The sequence below is a fragment of the Mchenga conophoros genome, linkage group LG3, assembly GCF_057382185.1.
Source record: "Mchenga conophoros isolate Kocher_MC1m ecotype Shallow Benthic linkage group LG3, M_conophoros_male_GT1.1, whole genome shotgun sequence".
Lineage (NCBI taxonomy): Eukaryota > Metazoa > Chordata > Actinopteri > Cichliformes > Cichlidae > Mchenga > Mchenga conophoros.
In genome coordinates, this window is record NC_140528.1 from 55160999 (window position 1) to 55181631 (window position 20633).

A 20633-nucleotide genomic window follows, 5' to 3' on the forward strand; every position below is an offset into this window, starting at 1 on the left:
TATATATATATATATATATATATATATATATATATATGTGTCAGCCACCTCCTGTACATGGATGACATCAAGCTGTATGCCAAGAGTGAACGAGACATCGATTCACTGATCCACACTACCAGGCTATACAGCAATGACATTGGAATGTCGTTCGGACTGGAGAAGTGTAGTCGAATGGTAACAAAGAGAGGGAAGGTAGTCAGAACTGAGGGGATATCCAGAAATCCTACCAGTGGCTGGACAAAGCTGGACTGAAAGACAGCACAGAGGCACTAATCATGGCAGCACAAGAACAAGCTCTGAGTACAAGAGCCATAGAGGCTGGGGTCTATCACACCAGGCAAGACCCCAGGTGCAGGCTGTGTAAAGGTGCCCCAGAGACAATCCAGCACATAACAGCATGAGCTTGAAGGATAAACCGCCCGCAGGGGCGTGCTGGGTGTTTTTTTATATATATATATGTATTTGTCTGTTTGTTTTGGTTGTTTTTTTATTTTTTGCCCTTTATCACCGTTCCTCTTCCCCGCTGTTTTTCTTTCCCTACCTCTCTTTCTTTCTCCTTCTTTCCCCCAGTCATGCCTGTCCCGTGTGTAGCAAGTGAAAATAAAATAAACAATAAAAACAAAGGTGAATCAAATAGACCAATACAGCAAGGCCGGGATGGTCCATTTGGTAAAGTTAAGAATAAAAAACAAAAATTAAAATGAAAAGAAACCTCCAATTTCAGATATTTGAGGTTATTCTGAAAATAATGATACCAAACAAGGCAAGAAAAACTGTTTTAAAGGTGAAATATAGAGGTAAAATCAAAAGTAGTCAAAAACAGTCATTTATACCCTGGACCCCAGAGGGGTAAAGCATGTTAGCTACCACTCACCGCTTGTTTGCAGGCTTTATTAAATGGAAAACTTCCACAATACATCCAAATGTAAGATATTTGTTTAATAGATTATCAGTTTCAAAATACATAAAAACATTTAACCTGTATGCATAAACTATTCAGTCTGACAACTGCGAGGTTTAAATCAATAGGGAATATTTATAGATATATACACAATTGGGGGAAAAACTGACTAAGCTTATATGTATGGAGAGCACATAAGTGCAAAGGCAGGAAAATAAAACTGAGAGGAAGAAATACAATATTATGCAACTTTTAGGTGTCACTCGGTCATCTTCACTGGCGTGATGATCAGTGGTAAATCGTTCCTTCCTGACTTGTTGGTGCAGGGGCTGAAGAAAGGGTAGAGGGTCTCATTGAAAATGTCATTAAAAGTATAGATGTGCATCTTAGCATCAACATTGTAGAAAGACACCTGCAAAGAAGAGAAACACACCTAAAGTAAAATTACATAAACAAGACAATAGTGAAAATATCTATATTTATAATATTTATCTATATGTAGCTAAATAAGTTTAAATTAAAGGGGGACTCAATTTGCCCATTCTTTATGAGACAGGTAAATTCCAATCATGTACACCTGCGCACCTGTCCATTTTCAAAGTCCACAAATATCCCGATCTTATGAAGTACAAGGTTCACTGGGACATCTGTGTAGGGTTGAGAACGAAAGCCAAACTTATTCCTGTGGGGAGAAATGACAAAGGGAAAGGAAATTAAAGATGAAAAATTTCTTCTAACATCAGTAGGTCTGATTTCATTTTAATCTGCATTATTGCAAAAGCATGGCATTTTCATGCATTTTTAAGGAACTTAAAAAAGTAAGACAACTATCAGGTAAAAGGGAAAAATTAAACAACTGAAAACATTCTTTGTGGGGGATTGCTAAAAAGACCAGCTTTTAAATCCAACATTTACATGTCATTGCTTTATTTTTACATTCAGCAAATGCTGGGAAACAGCATCAATCTGGAGTGTTTCTGTCCTTTTCATTAATACAAGTACAATGTTATGTCTCACAGTTCTGTTTGGTCTTCATCCTCTGCTAATTGAATTTTCTGTCTCATTATTGGCTAAATGTGAATGTATGCAAAGACGACACAAGAGTTCCCGTAGCTCTTCTGGGAGCTAGAGTCAACTAGAAAATGTCTTCTTGAGTGAGTCCTCTATGAAGAGGAGCCTTTCCTTGTTGTCAGTGGTCGCGGCTGCTACAGAGTGCTGGCAGCCTCATTTCCCTCGGCCTTAAAACTGCAAGGCGGCCATGCTGCAACGCCAAAACACTGATGGTAAAATCACAGTGATCCCACCCACCATCAATGCGTCGGTTGCCCCCGGGAAAATCGTGGGGGTCACGGGAGATCCCGTCGGAACTATCGTCTGGATACCAAAGCTCCTAATAGCCAGGAGAATGTGATCCATTTCTTCAGTGAGTGAGCGGTAATCCTGCTAGGCCAGAGACAGGGAGTTGGCGAGGCCAGCTTGCACTGGAGCCAGCAACTGTTGGAGGAATATGTAAGTGAAGATGAATCCGTCATCATCCATTCCTAGCAAGGATAGCATACTTTCCATGAGCTTGAGAGGCCATCATCCAGGCCAGAGAGAGAGAGGGGAGTTTCTCAGCCCACTCTTCAACAGAGAGGGGGTAGCGAATGAGTGGTGTCATTCCCTTGGGTGGGGGGGATCCCGGAGGAAGGTCATCACATGACCCTCAGCAGATCGAGTAAGGCCACCACATGATGGTATTTCGTTTCGTTGGCTGAAACAGCCAAAAAAAAGAAAACTCAGCTTCAACGTGCACAAACCATGAAGGAGGTGGTGAAGCCAAAAATCCGGCAGCTTAAAAGCCACAGCAAAAGTTGAAACATACAGCTCAGCTATCACTTCCAAAATAAGTGAAGACAGAAAACCAAACAGCCATGGTGTTTGTAGGGTTACTGAAGTAGGGTTAACATGGTGGCTAGCTACACTGCTATCGTTAGCATATATAAACACTGTGAAGCTGGACGCCGAACGCTAACTTTTTTCCACTTGATAAAAGTTAACGTGAGGGTTCCCGAAGGTTCGGGACAAATGCAATCGCATGGCAAGATGCTGTAAACAGACCAAACTTTAGTCAGGAGAACAACTGAGATAATCCATCTACAGTACGAGGTTAGTCACTGCTGCATGGGCTGGTGTAGCCCAGTGGAATTGAGGTTCCACAGTTCTTCTTTTTCCTGTTCTGTCTAATCTATTTTTATAATTCTATATTTTATAATTCACTATAGTTTATTTGCTCTTCTTTGCCAAACCTATTCTCTATTGTGTCAAATCTGTCTATCAAATTTATTTTGCCATCCTTTCACCTTATTGGCTTAAACCATACATTCTTGCATGTGATTGGTTAGGAGAAGTAGATCCTGCCTCCTCATGCTTACTGAAGGACATTCCAAGTGCAGTGTAGATGAGGCTACAGTGAAAGGCTAAAACAAACAATCCCTGATTAATGAGGAAAAATACTTTCTGTAGTGGAAAAAAATAACAGCCTGTAACCAGTATTTGGTTCAGGAGGAGCAGAACGGAATCACCTAGAAAACCGGAGGTTGTTTATACGGAAATTATAGTACTTCCGACCGTCTTGATGAGTGTTGTAAAAGTTAGCATTGCTAGCTGATGTAGCGAGCATGGTGCCTTCTTCCCAAGTCTATCGGTGTGTGGGTAAGTTGGGTAGGCACTGATGAAGTTTTCAAAACAGTGTTTGGAGGATTAATATTAAATAATATTAATAAAAATTATTAATAAAAATTTGTTTTATGTCCAAGTTAACCATGTGATAGTCCTGCCTAAGCCAATGCTCTTTATTCCACTTTTATTCCTCTTTATTTGCATGCAAATGTTACTGCTGCTGCTGCAGGCAATGTGTAAAATGTGATTGAAGTCCCGTAGCTGGATATGGAGTATTACACAAATATTCTCCCCTGGCTTCTTCCCACAGTCCAAAGACATGCAGTTAGTGGGGATAGGTTAATTGATCAATTTAAATTACCCGTAGGCGTGAATGTGCGGTTGTCTGTCTCTGTGTGTTAGCCCTACAACAAACTGGCGACCTGTCCAGGGTGTCCCCCGCCTCTCGCCCTATGACAGCTGGGATAGGCTCCAGCGCCTATCCCATATAAAAATATGGTTTTGTACATGGAAAATTTGTTTAGAAATAAATGCTGATTAAAACTATATTGTAAGGTGAGTACAAGTCAGAAAAACTTGATAACTTTCTAGTTAAAGATAATGAGACTCCATAAAAAATAATTAAGACTTAATCAGTTCTTTCATTTCCAAAAAGAAAAGTCCACTGTTATGTGTTTTTCAGTGCTATACTATTTTATTAGTTCAATGGTTTATTTTCATTTTGTATAAGGATTGAAATGATGCAATGTCCATATGGTTAACATACTTGAATACACAAATATGTGTGTGAGCTCAATTCCAAAGCTGTATGTAATAAAGGTTTTTATTGTCATGCAGACTGGGTTTTTTTCCCCCTTCCATCCCATTTGTGGTTGTTCATGGATTTCAGATGTTGGAACTCTCCTCTGAGAGGAGATGTCGAACCATCCCAGGCCCTAGAATTTGTCTGCCGCAATGATCGTCCTTAGTTGATTTGAAGATTCGCGGTTTGGTAGAACACGCCCAGACCACATAACAGTGCTGACAGTAGAAAAAGACCTGAGGGTGCACCCACTAAATCTTCTTTTCTGATTTTTTTGTCAAGAAAAAGCGAGCTTGACTTGACTTATTCTTCTGACTCTTGACTTGAGACTTTGTATCACTGACACCCATGTGGAGACTCAGAGACCCTTAACAGTAATTTTATGACTGAGATTGTTTAGGTTATAAATTGTTTTGCCAGCTATAGTTGTGTCTATGTTGCAGTGCTATCATTTGTGGGATAATACAGCGTTCTCCTCAACTCACCTGCCTCCTGTAAACCATTCTCCCTTTAACACTACCTCACAAACCTAGAACTGGTCCACCAGAGGGTACATAGAAGCTCTGGTTAAACTGGGCTATAGTTACATTGTAAGGTTTTCAAACTGAGCTTTAAAATGAACAGTGATAATAAAAACTGAGAGAGGCTAACAGTGATCACTGGCTGTTTTTAGGGGGCTGTTCAGATTAAATAGAACAAGATACAAAGCATTAAAACATGTTAAAAACACAACAGCCTTAATAAACGCAAAGTAGTTTGGACCCAGAAGCAGGATTCATCAGGTCATCATTTAAAGATTGGATATACCACCTACTGTGAATGTTTTAATGGAGTACAGTTGTTATTATTGTCACGTGTCACAGCCAGTTTATGACCGTTAAAATAAATAAAATTCATATAAGAAATAAAATTGCCTTGTGTAAACTGTATATGGTGTTAAATAGGTCTATTCTACAGTACTGCGCTGGACAATATGTTGCGGTCATAATTAAATGGAAGTGACTAAGTGACGATTTATCCACAAATACTGTTTAGCTTCTCTCAGACCTATATTGAAACTAAAAATATATATACAGACTGCAAATGGAGACCATTCACCTTCAAAGTGGAAGTTGTACCATATGAAACATGTTGACTGTAGCTCTGAGGTACAACTTTTACTTTGAAGGTGAACCTTCTCCCTTTCCAGTTTGTGTCACACCATAATGTTGTATTACCACAAGTAGTTAACCACATACTTGCAGAAACACATGAAAATCTGCAAGCAATTGTGGCAATCTTCTAGCAACCAAAGTGACAACAAGCAGCATGCTTCTGGGAACCACCGCCAACCATTTGGGAAATAAGCATTTTTCCTTCAGCTACAACGGCCAATAATTTGGAGAACTCTTCAACAATGTGTTTAACTCACTTGTCTCTTAAACTGAGGAACCAGAATCCATTGTCTGGGGTGTATTCAATCTTCCCCTTCCTGCTGACGGAATACTTGACCACACCCAGGTCCCAGTCAGTCTTCCCTGTCACGTCCACCTTTTCAAACCAAACAAACCACAATCCTTCACTCAAATAGTGAAACGCATGTAAGTCTGAAGAAGCCAAGATGTTTGGCCAACATTTGTTTATTTAGCACACAATTGTATCTTGTAATGAAAGCAGTATGGAATCAAGTTTAATCAACAATAAAGAACTGAATTATAATATATGAGCAATGATTTTCAAGACTTTTGACTCTTGGAAAGGGCAAACCCTCATACCTCCCAATAATGTTTTCCAGAAGAGATTGGCTCCCTCCCTATAACACAGACAACTTTTTCAAACCTCTCTGGGTTGTCTGGCACCAGTTGGTGTCGATCTCCACACCTCACCTGCAGAAATATACAATTTATAATTACAGCTCATTTCATGGAGATTTTACATCTTCTTTTTCTACTGTTCTCTATTTATGCTAAAAGAGAGGCTCCGAGACAAGAGGACACAGGAAGTCATTTCAGCATGATTGTAATGGTCTAGTAACTGAACAGGAGCCTCACACTTTTCAGGTCTGATGACAGCACCAGTCTTGGATGGGCGGTACTGGAGTCCAGAGTTACATCCACTGTGTTGAAAGAAGATGTAAAGAACTTCATTTTCTGTTGGTAATTCTGCTTTCATTAATTTTAGCTTGGATGAATGTCACTTACATGCATATTCGTGTATTCCCTTTATCCCTGCAGACAAACAAAATTATATATATATATATATATATATATATGTATATATATATATATATATATATATATATATATATATATATATATATATATATTATTAACAAAATACAGTGCTGCTGTTAAAACTCACCAGATACATTTGGATCTTAATTATCAACAAGGTTAAAGTGGATGAAGTTGTATACAGTGTAACCGTTAAAAGAGCACTTGTTAAGGTGGAGAGGACATGTACACTCACTGGGCTGTGATCGAGAAGGACTGGGAACCAGTGTTTGTGCAGGAAAACCTGAACAGAAACAAGACAACAGGTGTAAGGAGCTAACATGAACCTACCTTACTGTTTGGTCTGGTAATCCAGCAGAAATAGAAGTAACAGCTAATACAAACCTGCACCACCGGGGGGGGGGGGTATTTCATTGCTTAATGATTGTATCTGTAGTACTGTCTGGCTTGAACACTTAAAAATACTTTTAAAAATTCCTCTAGTGGCAATTTATAGCCTGCTCCAGAAAGACAGTCATTGATAGTTTAATGGTTTCTCCCAAGAACTTTATGGTGTGTGAATATATTTTATAATTCATCCATCTGAAAACTTATAAGGCTTAGAGTTGAGGGCATACTCTTGAGAGGGCTGCTAGGCCTAAACTTCTGTGTTGATGAGGAATTATTGGACAAATAACAGGTTTATTGTGTTTATTGACTAGACATGCAAAGCACAGTGCATGGGCACCCATTGGGGCATGCTCATGCCACAGTGTAATGTGCATTTGTGCAATGAAGAGACAGGGAATCACAGGAAGTAGTGACATATAGTACACAAGAAGACCATGAATAGCCAATAAAAAACAATTGCATAGTACATGCAAATTAGTGAAAAAGCTCAATACAGGTTTTGGAGCCATTTGCTGAATCTCCACGCTGCTTTCTACGTGAAAGATCTCTTAAAGTAGAGTTTTTTTCACTTGCGTGTTTTTAATAAGATTATCTGACTGATTATCGTCTAGCTGGTGCCTTTTGGGTCATCACAGCGGATCATCTGCCACCACCTCACCCTACCCCTAGCATTCTCTTCTATTATACTCACACTAACCAACTTCACTACATCCATGAATCTTCTCTTAGGGGATATTCTTCCTCATCCCTATCAGCTTCATCTTCAATATCCTTTATTCAGTAAACCCACCATCCACCCACCTCCTCTTCAAATGTGCAAACTATCTCAGCCTTGCCTCTCTGGGCTTGTCTAGATCCTAGATTGTAGATTGCACTTAATCTACTCATTTTTAATTCTGTTCATGCCCAATAAAAATCTTAACATCTTCAATTACCCCTGACACTTGTCTTCACCCACTTCACCCTACCTGCACTCTCTTCCACACCTCTCTTGTCCAATGTCTGTTGAATATACCCCGATGTGTGGTATGGGTCATAAAAAGTTTGTGTCTGCATTTTGGTGATCAGAATTATAGTATTCTATTGTTCTCCTACTTAGCACTAATTAACATATGGGTATCTGTGCATTACACTGGTACAGTTTATGGATGCAGCTTATTACCCAGACCAGCATTAGCTGAGTATTTAGCATTTCACTTGCAGCTACAGAAAAACACAAAAGCATCAGCCAAGAAATTTATTTAAAGTTTCTTTTTTATATAACAGCCAGACTCTGTTATCTATCGCCTAAATGTGTTTTGAGAGTTGTTGGGTTTTTTTGCTCCGTATGTTGAGTCTGAACTAATTAAAAATTCCCTGTTCTCGCAGATTTTGTGTCTTCTTTGTATATTATATGTGTAAACCAGCTGAATGCTTTTCATTACACTGACCTTTTTCTGTGATATTCTTCAGCTCTTTGGCAAACTTCTCCACCTGAGCTAATATAGACATGTAAATGGACTCTGTCCCCAGGTCAGAATTCACCGACACTTTGTACCAGTCTTTGGTAGGTGGAGGGCTGGACAGAATTGGGAACGTCTAGGGAGCAGGTGGAAAGAAATGTTAGAAATTTTTTCCTGTCAGTATTTACCAAAATGCCAACTCTTCCTACAGGATCAGGAGTTGAGCATCAAAGCTTATCAGACATTAAGTCACCGTCACGTTGCCAAGCAACCACCTAATAATAGACTAAAATGTTCCTTACACAACAAACGGGCACTTATGTGCTCTTATAAAAGCTTACAAAAGCTTTGTGTCACTCATTTGATGTCAGTGACATATAATTTGGCAAATATTGAATATAATCATTTTTGAAATCTCCAATCTGTGAAGTGTACATTACATCTCTTTTCACCCTAACTTATCAAGTCAAGTTTACTTTATTTAGAAACTATATGAGTAGTTTAATGTTTGCTTCAGTAAAAGTATAAATATACTTAAGGTAATAGGATTTCAATCCACGTGAATTTGACCTTAAACAGATTGTTGTCACATGCATGTTATGTATATGTATAGGTAAACCAAAAGCCATACAAGTATACACCCATATAGTATATCTTTTACTATATTCTAGATAAACAAATCATGCATATTAATTTTTCATTATATACTTAATGGGCCTGGCCAGTGTCTGACCAATGAGTGCATTAGTATGCCTTAATGATACATGCAAATGCATTTTGATGTATAAGAACATTTTGTCAGTTCTGTGGTTATCTGCTATTTATTTGTATAAATAACATTTACCACCTCTACTTTTTTACTTTCCTCAGTCTGATTCAGTATGTCAGTTTGCCAACAGCACAAAACAAATAGTATTGGAACATGGGCGTGTACTAGCATCTTCACATTCATCCTTAAATTCTCACTTTCACACAGTATAAATGATCATCTGATTGGGCAAGCTTGGAAAGCTCGCTTTGTCTCTTCTTTAGTTGTTCGATCTCCTGTTCCAGCTGCCTTGTCATGGATTCAGCATGGCGCTGTGCCACCTTCCGGCTGATCTCCATCGCCTCCACCAGCTCTGCCTGGGAACGTTCAATGAAACAAACCAAACTTGAGAATAGAGAAACGCTGCCCGCCGTCTCTCGGTCCACTGCCAGCTGGAAAGTTAGACAGAGTGATATGAGATACATGATTGTTTAATTTGTTTTGGTTTAAAATATATATTAATCTCCCCTGTAAATAAAAATTCTCACATCACATGGAAATATGCAGCATCTGTGAATTGCAGCTCAGATTTCAAACGTAAGGAACCTAAATTTTGCTACAACTAAAAATCTAAGAACATGTGCAAAATGTCTAGAAATCCTAAAATGCAAGGTAAAAAGTTAGAAACATAAAATCTTTACCAAAGTTTGAATAATGTAATTAAAACTTGAGAGTGTTTCATAAATGATTTTGTTGTTTAGAAAAACATAATGTTGGAAAAATATATATATATTTTTAACTTAAAATGTAATATGTGGATTTGGTAATCAGATATAAATTGTAGATCAGGGAAATACACCTGCACTTTTATGTAAAATTGGCTATAGATATTGTTTAATAAGCTCCCAACATGTAGAAATACATAATTTAAGTTTGAAAAATTCAATTCAATTTTATTTATACAACAACAGTCGCCTCAAGGTGCATTATATTGTAAGGTATTGTTAGGGTCCCTGGGTCGTTGACCCAGTGTTTTGTGTTTTTGGTTCTTTGATTTTGTTATTTCATTATATTCTAGCTTTGCTTTATGGGTTTTAGGATCATTCTTAGTTTAGGTTCTCTGGGTGGGGTTGGTTAGAGCTTTAGTGTTCTGGTTTTCTGTCTGTGTTCCTTAGTTGCTGTCTCCCCTGTCTGCTGTATCCCCACATCCAGTCAGTGTCTGTGTCTGTCCTGGTCCCACGTCTCTGTTCCCTCTGTTGTAGTGCTTGCATGTGAGTCTGTGTCTTTTGTTCAGTCTGTGTTTTGGGTTTCCTGTTTTACTTTGAAAGTCCATGTCTCATGTTAATGTGTTTGGTTTTGCTTCTCCTTTGTCTTGTTAGGCCTGATTTGCCCCAGCTGTGTTTCCCTCCTGTTGCCCATTCCCTGATTGCTCCCTCTATGTATTTAAGCCCTGTGTTTCAGTTTGTCAGTGTCGCTATCTACCGTTTATTTTGCTGTGTGTTTTGTGAGTCCACCGGTGTTAGTTTATTTGATTTTTTCCCAGTTATGTTATGTTTGAGTTCAGCATTAAAGCTGTTTTGGTTTAAGTTTGTCTCTGGAGTCTGCACCTTGGGTCCTATTCCTGTCCGCACACAGCCGTCACACAACAGGTATACCCTACAATATTACACAGAAAAACCCCAATAATTATATGACCCCCTATGAGCAAGCACTTTGGCAACAGTGGGAAGGAAAAACTCCCTTTTAACAGGATGAAACCTCTGGCAGAACCAGGGTCAGGGAAGGGCAGCCATCAGGTGCGAACATAAAAAGGGAAATTGAAATAGAAATTGTTTAACACCGCGGTCCCCAATCCCCAGGCCACGACCAGTACTGGTCCATGAGTCATTTGGTACGGGCCGCGGGAGTTGAGGCTGTGAAATTTATGGTATTCAGGGTTTTTATCATTAACTCAGTTTCCCTGGGTCTTTTCCCATGTTGTAGTTGTGAGTCTTGTATTGAAAGAAATGTTACCATAGTGACCAGAGAGCATTAAGGGGCAGAAAGGAGGACGTTTACTCTCAATGTTGTTGGCGCATTTCAGGAGGACGCTGCTAATAAAGTTACACAAATACACACTGAATTCGCTAAATAGCACAGTTTTTGTCTTGGTCGTATAATTTTATTTTTTTGCATTGATCCTTGACTCCTTAAAGGCCGGTCCGTGAAAATATTGTGTGACGTTAAACCAGTGCAAAAAAGGTTGGGGACTGCTGGTTTAACAAAAACCTTGAAGTGATATGAGGATTTACAGGTTTTACCATGCACCTGTGGTCTTACACAAGAATGTGTTTGTGTTTTACCTCCAGCTCTGTCACTGACATATTTATCTCTTTGATCTTGTTGATTCTCTCGATAATCATGTCCTGGATTGTCCGCTCTGACACAGTCAGCAGTGTCTAAAATACACAAACATTCATGTTACACAGTACTGACTTCACTTGACCTTCAGCCTATTGGTGTTCTGAAACAGACGTGGGGAACAAGGGTGGATCTGTTTGTGATAATGTATGTCAGACAGTAGTCAATGAGCATATCTTACAAAATACCTCCTTCTGGAAACAAATAATCACTACATAACTTCATATTATATGCAGCATGACCTGAAACCAAATGTTTAAAAATGATATATTGAATAGAAACAGTGTAGAGCAAGGGTAAGCAACTCCAGGCCTCGAGGGCCGGTGTCCTGCAGGTTTTAGATCTCACCCTGGTTCAACACACATGAATCAAATGATTAGTTCATTACCAGGCCTCTAGAGAACTTCAAGACATGTTGAGGAGGTAATTTAACCAATTAAATTAGATGTGTTGGATCAAGGACAGATCTAAAACCTGCAGGACACTGAGGCCTGGAGTTGCCCACCCCTGCTGTCGAGGAACATAGATTCTATGTATTTGACTCATTTTCTGTTATCAAACTGCTCCACTGTCTAAGAATTTAGGCTCAGATGTTAAATCATTTTTAACAGATTTTTTTAAAAAATGGTCTAGTTCGTTCATGCCAGAACTTCATACTATCACATGTCAGTTATCACCTGCTTTTTAGCAATTCTTTGTTACTCCAATAAAAAACATTATTCTGTTTTTTTTTAACATGGAAACTTCCCTAACCTAATCCATCTGTCCTTTGTATCTATCTTTTTCTGTTTTAATTTTCAAACCTTGGTTTCCATCCATTCAGTTTCAACGGTCACTGTGTCATGGTCTGGATGATCCTCCATCTCGCATTCAGGACAAATGCACACCTGGTCACTCCTACAGAAAATCTGAAGCCCATTGCATATGATTTTTATTTGGTCTTCTTTAAGGACTTCATTCAACAGGTGCAGAAGGTGAACGTTTTACCAATATTGGCCTGTTGTGGATCTCACAAAGAGGGACATTGTGGCTCATCTCAGTCCCACTCAGCGTGTACCTCCTCCTCCGGGTATGTGGTCGGTGGGAAACCTTAGGACCTGCCACATAGGTTTCATTCAATGCATCACTGAAACTGTGGTTTGGCACTGAGGATGCTCGTGAGTCCTTGACTGGAGGAAAGGACGTTGAGATTGAGTCACTTTCCAAGCCTGAAGATGAAAAAAATATCAGGGATTTTCAGGTTAGTCAGTCGCTTTAGTGAAAAGTCAAATATCTATTTGGATACACAATGCTGACATTTTGTAGAGCCATTCATTGACCCTAGATCTTTGTTCAAGTACAGTTGTGGTCAGAGGTTTACATACACTCATCATGGGCATGAATCACATGTTAACATTCTGCTAATCATGATTTCTTTGAACTGCTGTTTTTTTCTGGGTGGAATAATTATTCAGCATTCATCTTTCGTAATCCACAAAAGGTGAAAGTACACATTCAATTTAATTAAATGTAATTCAATTCAATTCAGATTTATTCATACAGAGCCAATTCGGAACAACAGTCGCCTCAAGGTGCTTTATATTGTAAGGTAGTTACTGTTTGGCAACAGTGGGAAGGAAAAACTCCCTTGTAACAGGAAGAAACCTCTGTCAGTAGTCTTGTATAAGTTTGCTGTTGTGCAACATAATTATGACAGGACAGTCATTTACCAAGTACTCTGAATTGCCTACTCTGAAATCTGAGAACTCCTCCAGATTGTACTTGAGCTTTGAAAAGTACTCTATAAATTATTACAGACGGAAACACAGAAGTTTTCTTACTCCGAGAAAAGGTCTGGTGAGTCTTTCGCACAGGGTGACACAGCTTTTTCTTCAGTTCATCAAATAAATGGCTTGACGGGCTTCCATGACCTCCAGTTCCCTTTCTTCCACTCTTATTCTTTACTACTCCATTTTTCATAGATTTATACTGGTCAGTGATCTCTCGTAGTGTTCTGTTAATCTGGAGGTCTGGTCGCTTTTCAAAGCTCTTTTTACACAGAGGACACTTGAAAACCTGGAAGGAAAGATGGAAATAAGATATAAGTAAAGATGGAAACAATAGAAACAAAAAGGACATCAGCAGGAATGACGAAAATATGTTAAATAACTTCTCTGAACGTCAACAGAAAGTAAGGGAATGAAAAAGCTGAAAATGAAGGAAATCAAAAAAATAAGACCTTAGCTCCATTCCAGTATTTGGTGATGCATTGCATGCAGAAGCTATGTCCACATGGTGTGGATGCAGGGTTGGTGAATACATCAAGGCATATGGAGCACTGGAACTGTTCTTCACATAAAAAACTGTCATATAGAGACATCTTTCTGGAAGCAAAAGAGAGATGCAAACAATCTTTAGGAGAGTTTCAACATATGGATGATAACATTTGTGATTTTAAGCAACATAAACCACATAACTGATTTGGTTTATGTTGGTTTGGTTTATTTCAGTGACTAAGCAGTCACTGGAGAAGGTTACAGCTTCTCCAGTGTGATGATTTGGCAAATTTACTGCTGTATGCTCTCAATCGTATTGGTGGCATAAATAATAAAGGATGGGATAATGGTGCACCTTACATGGTATTTCATCTGGCTGTTCACACAAGTAAACTTGATGCACTTCGTCAAAGGTTTCACTTGTCTTTTACACAAAAGGTGTCCTTTGGCATTTGTACTCTGACAAACCACGTCAAGGCATGTCAGAGGAACAGATCTGTCACTCCCAGCTGTCACTTGTCTTTCAACTTTGGAATAAAAAACTGCTGGATTATAGTAAAATCATAAAAGCTGATCAAATGTAGCTCCCGATCCTTTAATCCAATTTAACCGAGGTATTGCTTACAGTGTAGTGAAATAAAACCTTCACAGATTGTCATGTGCGTAAACAGAAAAACATCAATTCTGACGGAGTATACTGCCCCCTACTGGCTCAAGTATTTGTTATTCCCCAGCTTTAAGCTTTAATTCCTCTCTTCACTCAAAACATGTTAAACTAAAGCCTTCTAAATATCCAGCTGTCAAGTTTTTTTCTACATGTGTCACTTTCTGATTGAATATGTAATTGTGTGTGTGATACTTTTACTATCACACTTGACCTTTGAAACACTTTTGCTCATAATCAAGCTCATCATGTTATCTGAGGTGATAACCTTCCGTCTCAGGTAGCTGCTGGGAGGACTTCTCACTAACCACTGATAACAACTTCATTAAGACTTTCTTCAGAGAACAACTGAGGCTTCTGTAACGTAGCTTTTGTCCCGCAACTGTGCTCAGTCCCTGAAAACACAAAATTGTCTTATTGTGTCATATGCTCTGATCAGCGTGTCGGGTTGAATTTATCACTAGGTGATGCTAGTTGTACTTTGGGTGTTTGGTGTGTTTTAATGTGAGTGCTGTTTGACTTTTTTAAACAAGTGAAACCCAAGAGAGGAGCAAAGAGTCATGAAGCAGTTATCTAACAAGCTATTTATTTATTATGAGAATCAATGCATAGAAGTCATGTTTAAATTTAGTGTATCAAATGTCTAGCAACAAAATAACATGGTTAAGATGGTAAATGGCCTGTATTTATATAGCACTTTACTAGTCCCTAAGGACCCCAAAGCGCTTTACATATCCAGCCATCCACCCATTCACACACTGCTGATGGCAGCTACATTGTAGCCACAGCCACCCTGGGGCGCACTGACAGAGGCGAGGCTGCCGGACACTGGCGCCACCGGGCCCTCTGACCACCACCAGTAGGCAATGGGTGAAGTGTCTTGCCCAAGGACACAACGACCGAGACTGTCCAAGCCAGGGCTCGAACTGGTAACCTTCCGATTACAAGGCGACCTCCCTCACACATATCTCTCTTTGATGACTAAAATCTGAACAGTATGGTCAGAAGATTTCAGGAATGAAGTTGATCGAGATTTTGTTCAGAACCCACAGGTACAGGTTTATCTTTATACAGGTAACATTTGAGCAGACTCATGTTGGGCAACACATTTCACAAATACTTCTGAAAGTTGATTTTCACGGGAAGCCATGCATAATTCTGTCTCATGTGTAAACTTCTCATGCTAGCCTATCCTGTTTCAGAGTTTTATGGGGCTGGACAGTATTGTTATTGTTCTGCAGTTAAATCCCAGGATGGTTCATCTGTCTGTCCCACAGCTACTACATGCAGGTCAGGTATTTGTTTTGTGAGGGAGGGAAATACATGCACAAGTGTGAAATCCTGCAGGTTAAAGAGAGCTAGTTATTTGTCAAAAGAAACTAGTACCATTGTCAAATATTCGATTTTTTTGCTTGAGTCATCAACCATGAGTTGAATCGTGCTCAATTCATGAGCATTGAGATAATGATTTACTACTAGAAATTGTTATATGAGCAAGGAAAGATGCAGATTACAGGCTCCATTTAGGACAAAAATCAAAAGCTTAAAAAAATCCTCTTAGCACGTTTCCTAGATAAACATATAACTAACTTTCCTAATTTTGGCATTAAAACATTTGTCAGGGGTTCTTATGGAAGAGGGAACAAAAGAGGAATTATATCCAAAATTAAAAAACAGTGTGTTCATCATCTTGGTTTGCAGCCAAGAGATGATTACAAAGCACAATTATCATGATTATGCTCAATCTTTAACTTCCATTAAGAAGGTCATACCCACAAAGCACAAAGTAGCTGAAGTAAACAACATTACAGCCATAATATGACTCAGCTAAAATTCTAAAATCCACAGAATAAACCACTAAAGTGCCCACAAATATGTGGAGCATGTTTGGTGTTCTGGTAGCTGCAAAACCATTGCAAAATGTTATCTCACTGCTTGAAAATTATCCTTGGAGATGGGATGGTTGGGGTTTGGAGATCTAAGAATTCTTCAACTTTTCTGTGGTTTATATGATCCAAATCCAAATCGAATTTATTTATAAACTACATTTAAAAACAGAAAGTTTGCCCAAAGTGCTGTACAGAAAAACAAAAACAAGACAAAAAACAAACGATAAGACCACTCACATTCAAACACGTACATAAAATAAAACAAAGACACATCAACATCAACTCACACCGGTCCAAAAAAGAAGTGTGTCCAAAAGAGACTTAAAAACTGCCTATTATTTACAGGCAATGCATTCCAAAGTTTGGGAACCACAATTGAAAAAGCTTCTTCTCCTCTAAGCTTCAGCCTAGTTTTTGGGACAACCAAAGGCAGCTGATCTGTGGGCCTGCGAGGGAAGTACATCAGAATAGTATGGAGAAGCAAGACCATTTAAGCATTTATAAGTCAACATTAGGACTTTGAAATTAATTCTATGATAAACAGGAAGCCAGTTAAAGGAGGGAATGAAAGGTGAGATATTTCCATGCCTGTGTGCCAGTTAAGAGACTGGCAGCAGCATTTTGTACAAGCTGAAGATGTGAGAGGGATGCTTGGCTGACTCCAGCATAAAGTGCATTGCAATAGTCAAGCCGAGTTGAGATAAGGCATGTATTATTTTCTCAAAGTCATGCCCTGACAAAATTGGCTTAAGCTTTGCCTTAATTGGAAAAAGCTTTTTTGCAACTCAGAACTGATTTGTTTACTAAATTTAAAATCCAAATCCATTATGGCTCCAAGATTCGTTACATGCTGTTTGATGAGTGACCCAAACTATTACATTTTACTCCTAAATCTCACTAATCAACATATGCCAGAAAAACAACAAGCACAGCCTCGTATTACAAGAAATACACAAAATAATAACTAAAGGAAAATGTGATACCTTAATGCAGGTAAGGTGGACAGCACAGAAATCCAGAGATGTCCCACCTTGGCCGCTCACACTCTCAATTATGAGGTGTCTCGGTGTGTGTACGTGCATAAGTAGTGTGTTCGAGAAAGTACAGCCACGCCCTCTCATAGTTCTCTGTAAATGTGGCAGGACTGGTTAAGATAGTGAAAAAAGAAAAACTAGGTCAGAGGACGTCAGATCTTATCACTGCATATGTTTATAGTAACACTCCTTTTATTAAGCATCAATGAAAATAGCCGCACATAGATCAGCCTGTGAGACTGTATCACATATCATAAGTATTATGAATTACTGATTATAAGTAAAGCAAATTTGTGATATAGGATTATTTTGAGATTTTGTGATATAGGGTGTGTTCTTTGTTTTTTGCCATTGTGTGTGATAGAACCGCTCTGAGCGTTAAATCTGGCCTTTATCAGATGTAAGGTCCTCATCTGGTGCACATCTGAGCTGTTCTCAGCATGCTTGCTATTTTAAGATCACTCCACAGAAATCATCTTGCAATGGCTGCTGGATCTCCTTGAGGGTGTCAAAATGGTGATCCTTTACCAGAGGTGTGATTATGTTTTGTATAACTCTTTTAAAATGGATTAAGATCTATAAACTTCAGCATAATTTTTAAGTGTTGCACATGACCAGTACATTTTCATATCATTTGGTTGTGCTAAAACACTACACTACAGCAGGCTGTTTAATCATCCTCTCCATTAAGAATATTTTGTTGTTGAGGTTTTTAAGGCAAGTAACTTCTAACCATGTCACATTAGCTTAATACTACTACTACCACCACCACCACCAACAACAACAACAACAACGATGATGATGATGATAACACATTTTTATATATAGGTGCCTTTCAAAACCTCAAGGTCACCTGAGATTAGTACAGCAATTTAAAAAAAAATACACAACTAAATGAGAAACTAGTAAAATCAGATAACAAAAGCATAAAATATGTTCAAAATAAAAGGAGACTAAGGCCAGTTGTCCACTATTTTTGGTGTGTGACTATTATGGTGAGAATGTCGGATAAAGCAACTAAGGCACCAGTTACATTTTTTTGAGTAAACTTATAAAACTCCAAGTGAGGGAGGCTGTCATTTACTTTTCCATTGAATTACGAAATTAATGCAAACTTCAGAGAAACCTCTATGCAGTTCATCATATCACTGTTTTTATGTAATATTTGTAATATTTTGACATTAACAACAACTTCACTGTGCACAGCTCTGGCTGGTCAAGACTCTGTGCTGGAATAAGAATAAAATTAGATCTTCTTATTCTCTCATCCGTCTCTCTGTAGGAGTTATTGCTGTAGAGGAGCCAACTGTGGATGCCTTTCAACTGCTCTGCATGTGCTTTTTGATTCTAGTAATCATTTGTTTGTTTCCAGTTCCTGCATCTGAATCAGTAACATTTCACAAGCTTGTCATTCCTTTCTGCCGAGAAACAATTACACCGAGAGAAAGATAAGTACACTCTGACAGTGTGCACCCAAATAAGATGTTGCGAAACAGTAGTTTTAACCTTCATAACCAATTCCCAGAAAAACAAAACAAACAAGTTTAAATTCAAAAAGCAAAGAAAATGTGTCTTCGTAGCATAATGGTTTGTACATTTTCCTTAAAAGAGGAGGAGCCCTACATTGTTCCCGGGAGGAGGTACAAATCGCTTTTTCAGAACTAAACATGCTGAGGCAAAGGTTAAACATTCCATTATATTTATACAGTACCAAATCACAAGAACAGCTTTCTCAAGGTGCTTTACACTTTAAGGTAAAGTTCCTACACTAATATGTAAAATACTCTCTATTTTAAATTGACAAGTACAGCAAACAATTGACTGAGTCTTCTGTGTGAGAACCACAAAGAAAGACTTAGCAGTGTCAGCCAAGTCACTGAAACTACAGTCCCGTTTAATTCTCTTTTAATTATTTTTTCAGAAAGACTGTTTTTATCAATTCATTTCATTTAAAATTAATTATCATAAAATGATTAGCCTTCTGATACTTTACATGGATTGATGGGCACATATAGCATTAACCCATGTAGGTTGTCAGTAGCTAGATAACACACGACTCAGTACTTTCTAAACTTTGGAATTGTGTATTCAGGTAGATATTCGCAACAAATAAATATAAGAATCAGTCAATACCAAGAAATATTCACAAACAAATACCTTGGAATTGTTTTTGGACTACCTTACATGGATGGATGTGCTTTGATACTCAGAAGTGTTTTTCTTTTCCTTTTCTTTACCGTGAACCATATAGACGATATAACATCAGTTCAGTTTCCAGTATTTAATAATCATCTGTACAATCAGAACTTTCAATCATGGACATTCCACAGTGTCACGTCTTTGTTACTTCTTGGTAAAAAGCATAGCAGTACCAACTGGCAACTGATAACTGAACGCCTACATCGTTAGCATTTTTGCTGAGCTTATTCACTCATTACAAGAATGAACCTGTTGACTCCAAGGTCACTAATGGGGTTATCGGATGAAACAAAGCAGGCCTATATACAAAGCTTTATAAATTTGTGAACTGAAGGTGTAGAGTTTACACATGCTTAATATGTACACTCACTGAGCATTTCATTTGGTACACCCATGTACTTCGTCCTTAGCACAAATCTAATGACTGCAAATGAATGCATTGAGGCACGCGGACATGATCAAGACGACCTGCTGAAGTTCAAACTGAACGTCAGAATGGAGAAATAAGGTGATTTAAGATACTTTGAAAGTGGCATGATTGTTGGGCTGAGGATTTCAAAAGCTGCTGTATTTTAAACACTGTCAGGAACCCTGGGTGGAGCAGGAGGTGGGATTCAGTGTGTTCATGTTTAGTGTTTTCACTGTAAATAAATGCACCAGAGTGATATCCACTAATGTAGTCTCTCCAAACACTCGAGGGCAGGGAAGATCCAGGGAAGGTCTGTATGCGCAGTTATGGGGGGGTGGGCAAGGGAAACACACTAGTGTCCAGACCCAGGACTTTACTAATAGCATAATTCAACAATCCAGCAAATAATGAACCTCAGTCACCACATGAAGTAGTGGCCTCCTGATGAGCTCATCTGGAACAGGCGGTTGATTGGTGCAGACATGCTCTGACAGAGGCGGGAACCCACGATGAGTTCCACCCACAGACAGACAGATAAGCAAGACAAGCATAGAGAAAGAAGAGACACAGAGAGAAAACAAAGACGTGAGCAGGTCGCTCAAGAGGACTGAGGAACAGGATAG

General features: G+C 38.7%; 1 protein-coding gene across 1 annotated transcript; it reads right to left on the reverse strand.

Annotated features, from left to right (window-relative positions):
- Positions 1-895: 895 nt before the first annotated feature.
- LOC146579566 (E3 ubiquitin-protein ligase TRIM21-like) lies at positions 896-17427 on the reverse strand. The gene is made up of 15 exons (XM_085269512.1): positions 17352-17427; positions 13779-13923; positions 13381-13615; positions 12548-12768; positions 12364-12468; positions 11503-11598; positions 9379-9612; positions 8401-8548; positions 6816-6863; positions 6548-6574; positions 6398-6462; positions 6122-6232; positions 5779-5897; positions 1490-1586; positions 896-1316 (listed from the first exon to the last, which is right to left on the reverse strand). Exons 2-15 carry the CDS (start codon positions 13917-13919, stop codon positions 1164-1166), a joined length of 1800 nt encoding a protein of 599 aa, XP_085125638.1. The 5' UTR covers positions 13920-13923; positions 17352-17427; the 3' UTR covers positions 896-1163.
- Between the last annotated feature and the right edge of the window lie 3206 nt (positions 17428-20633).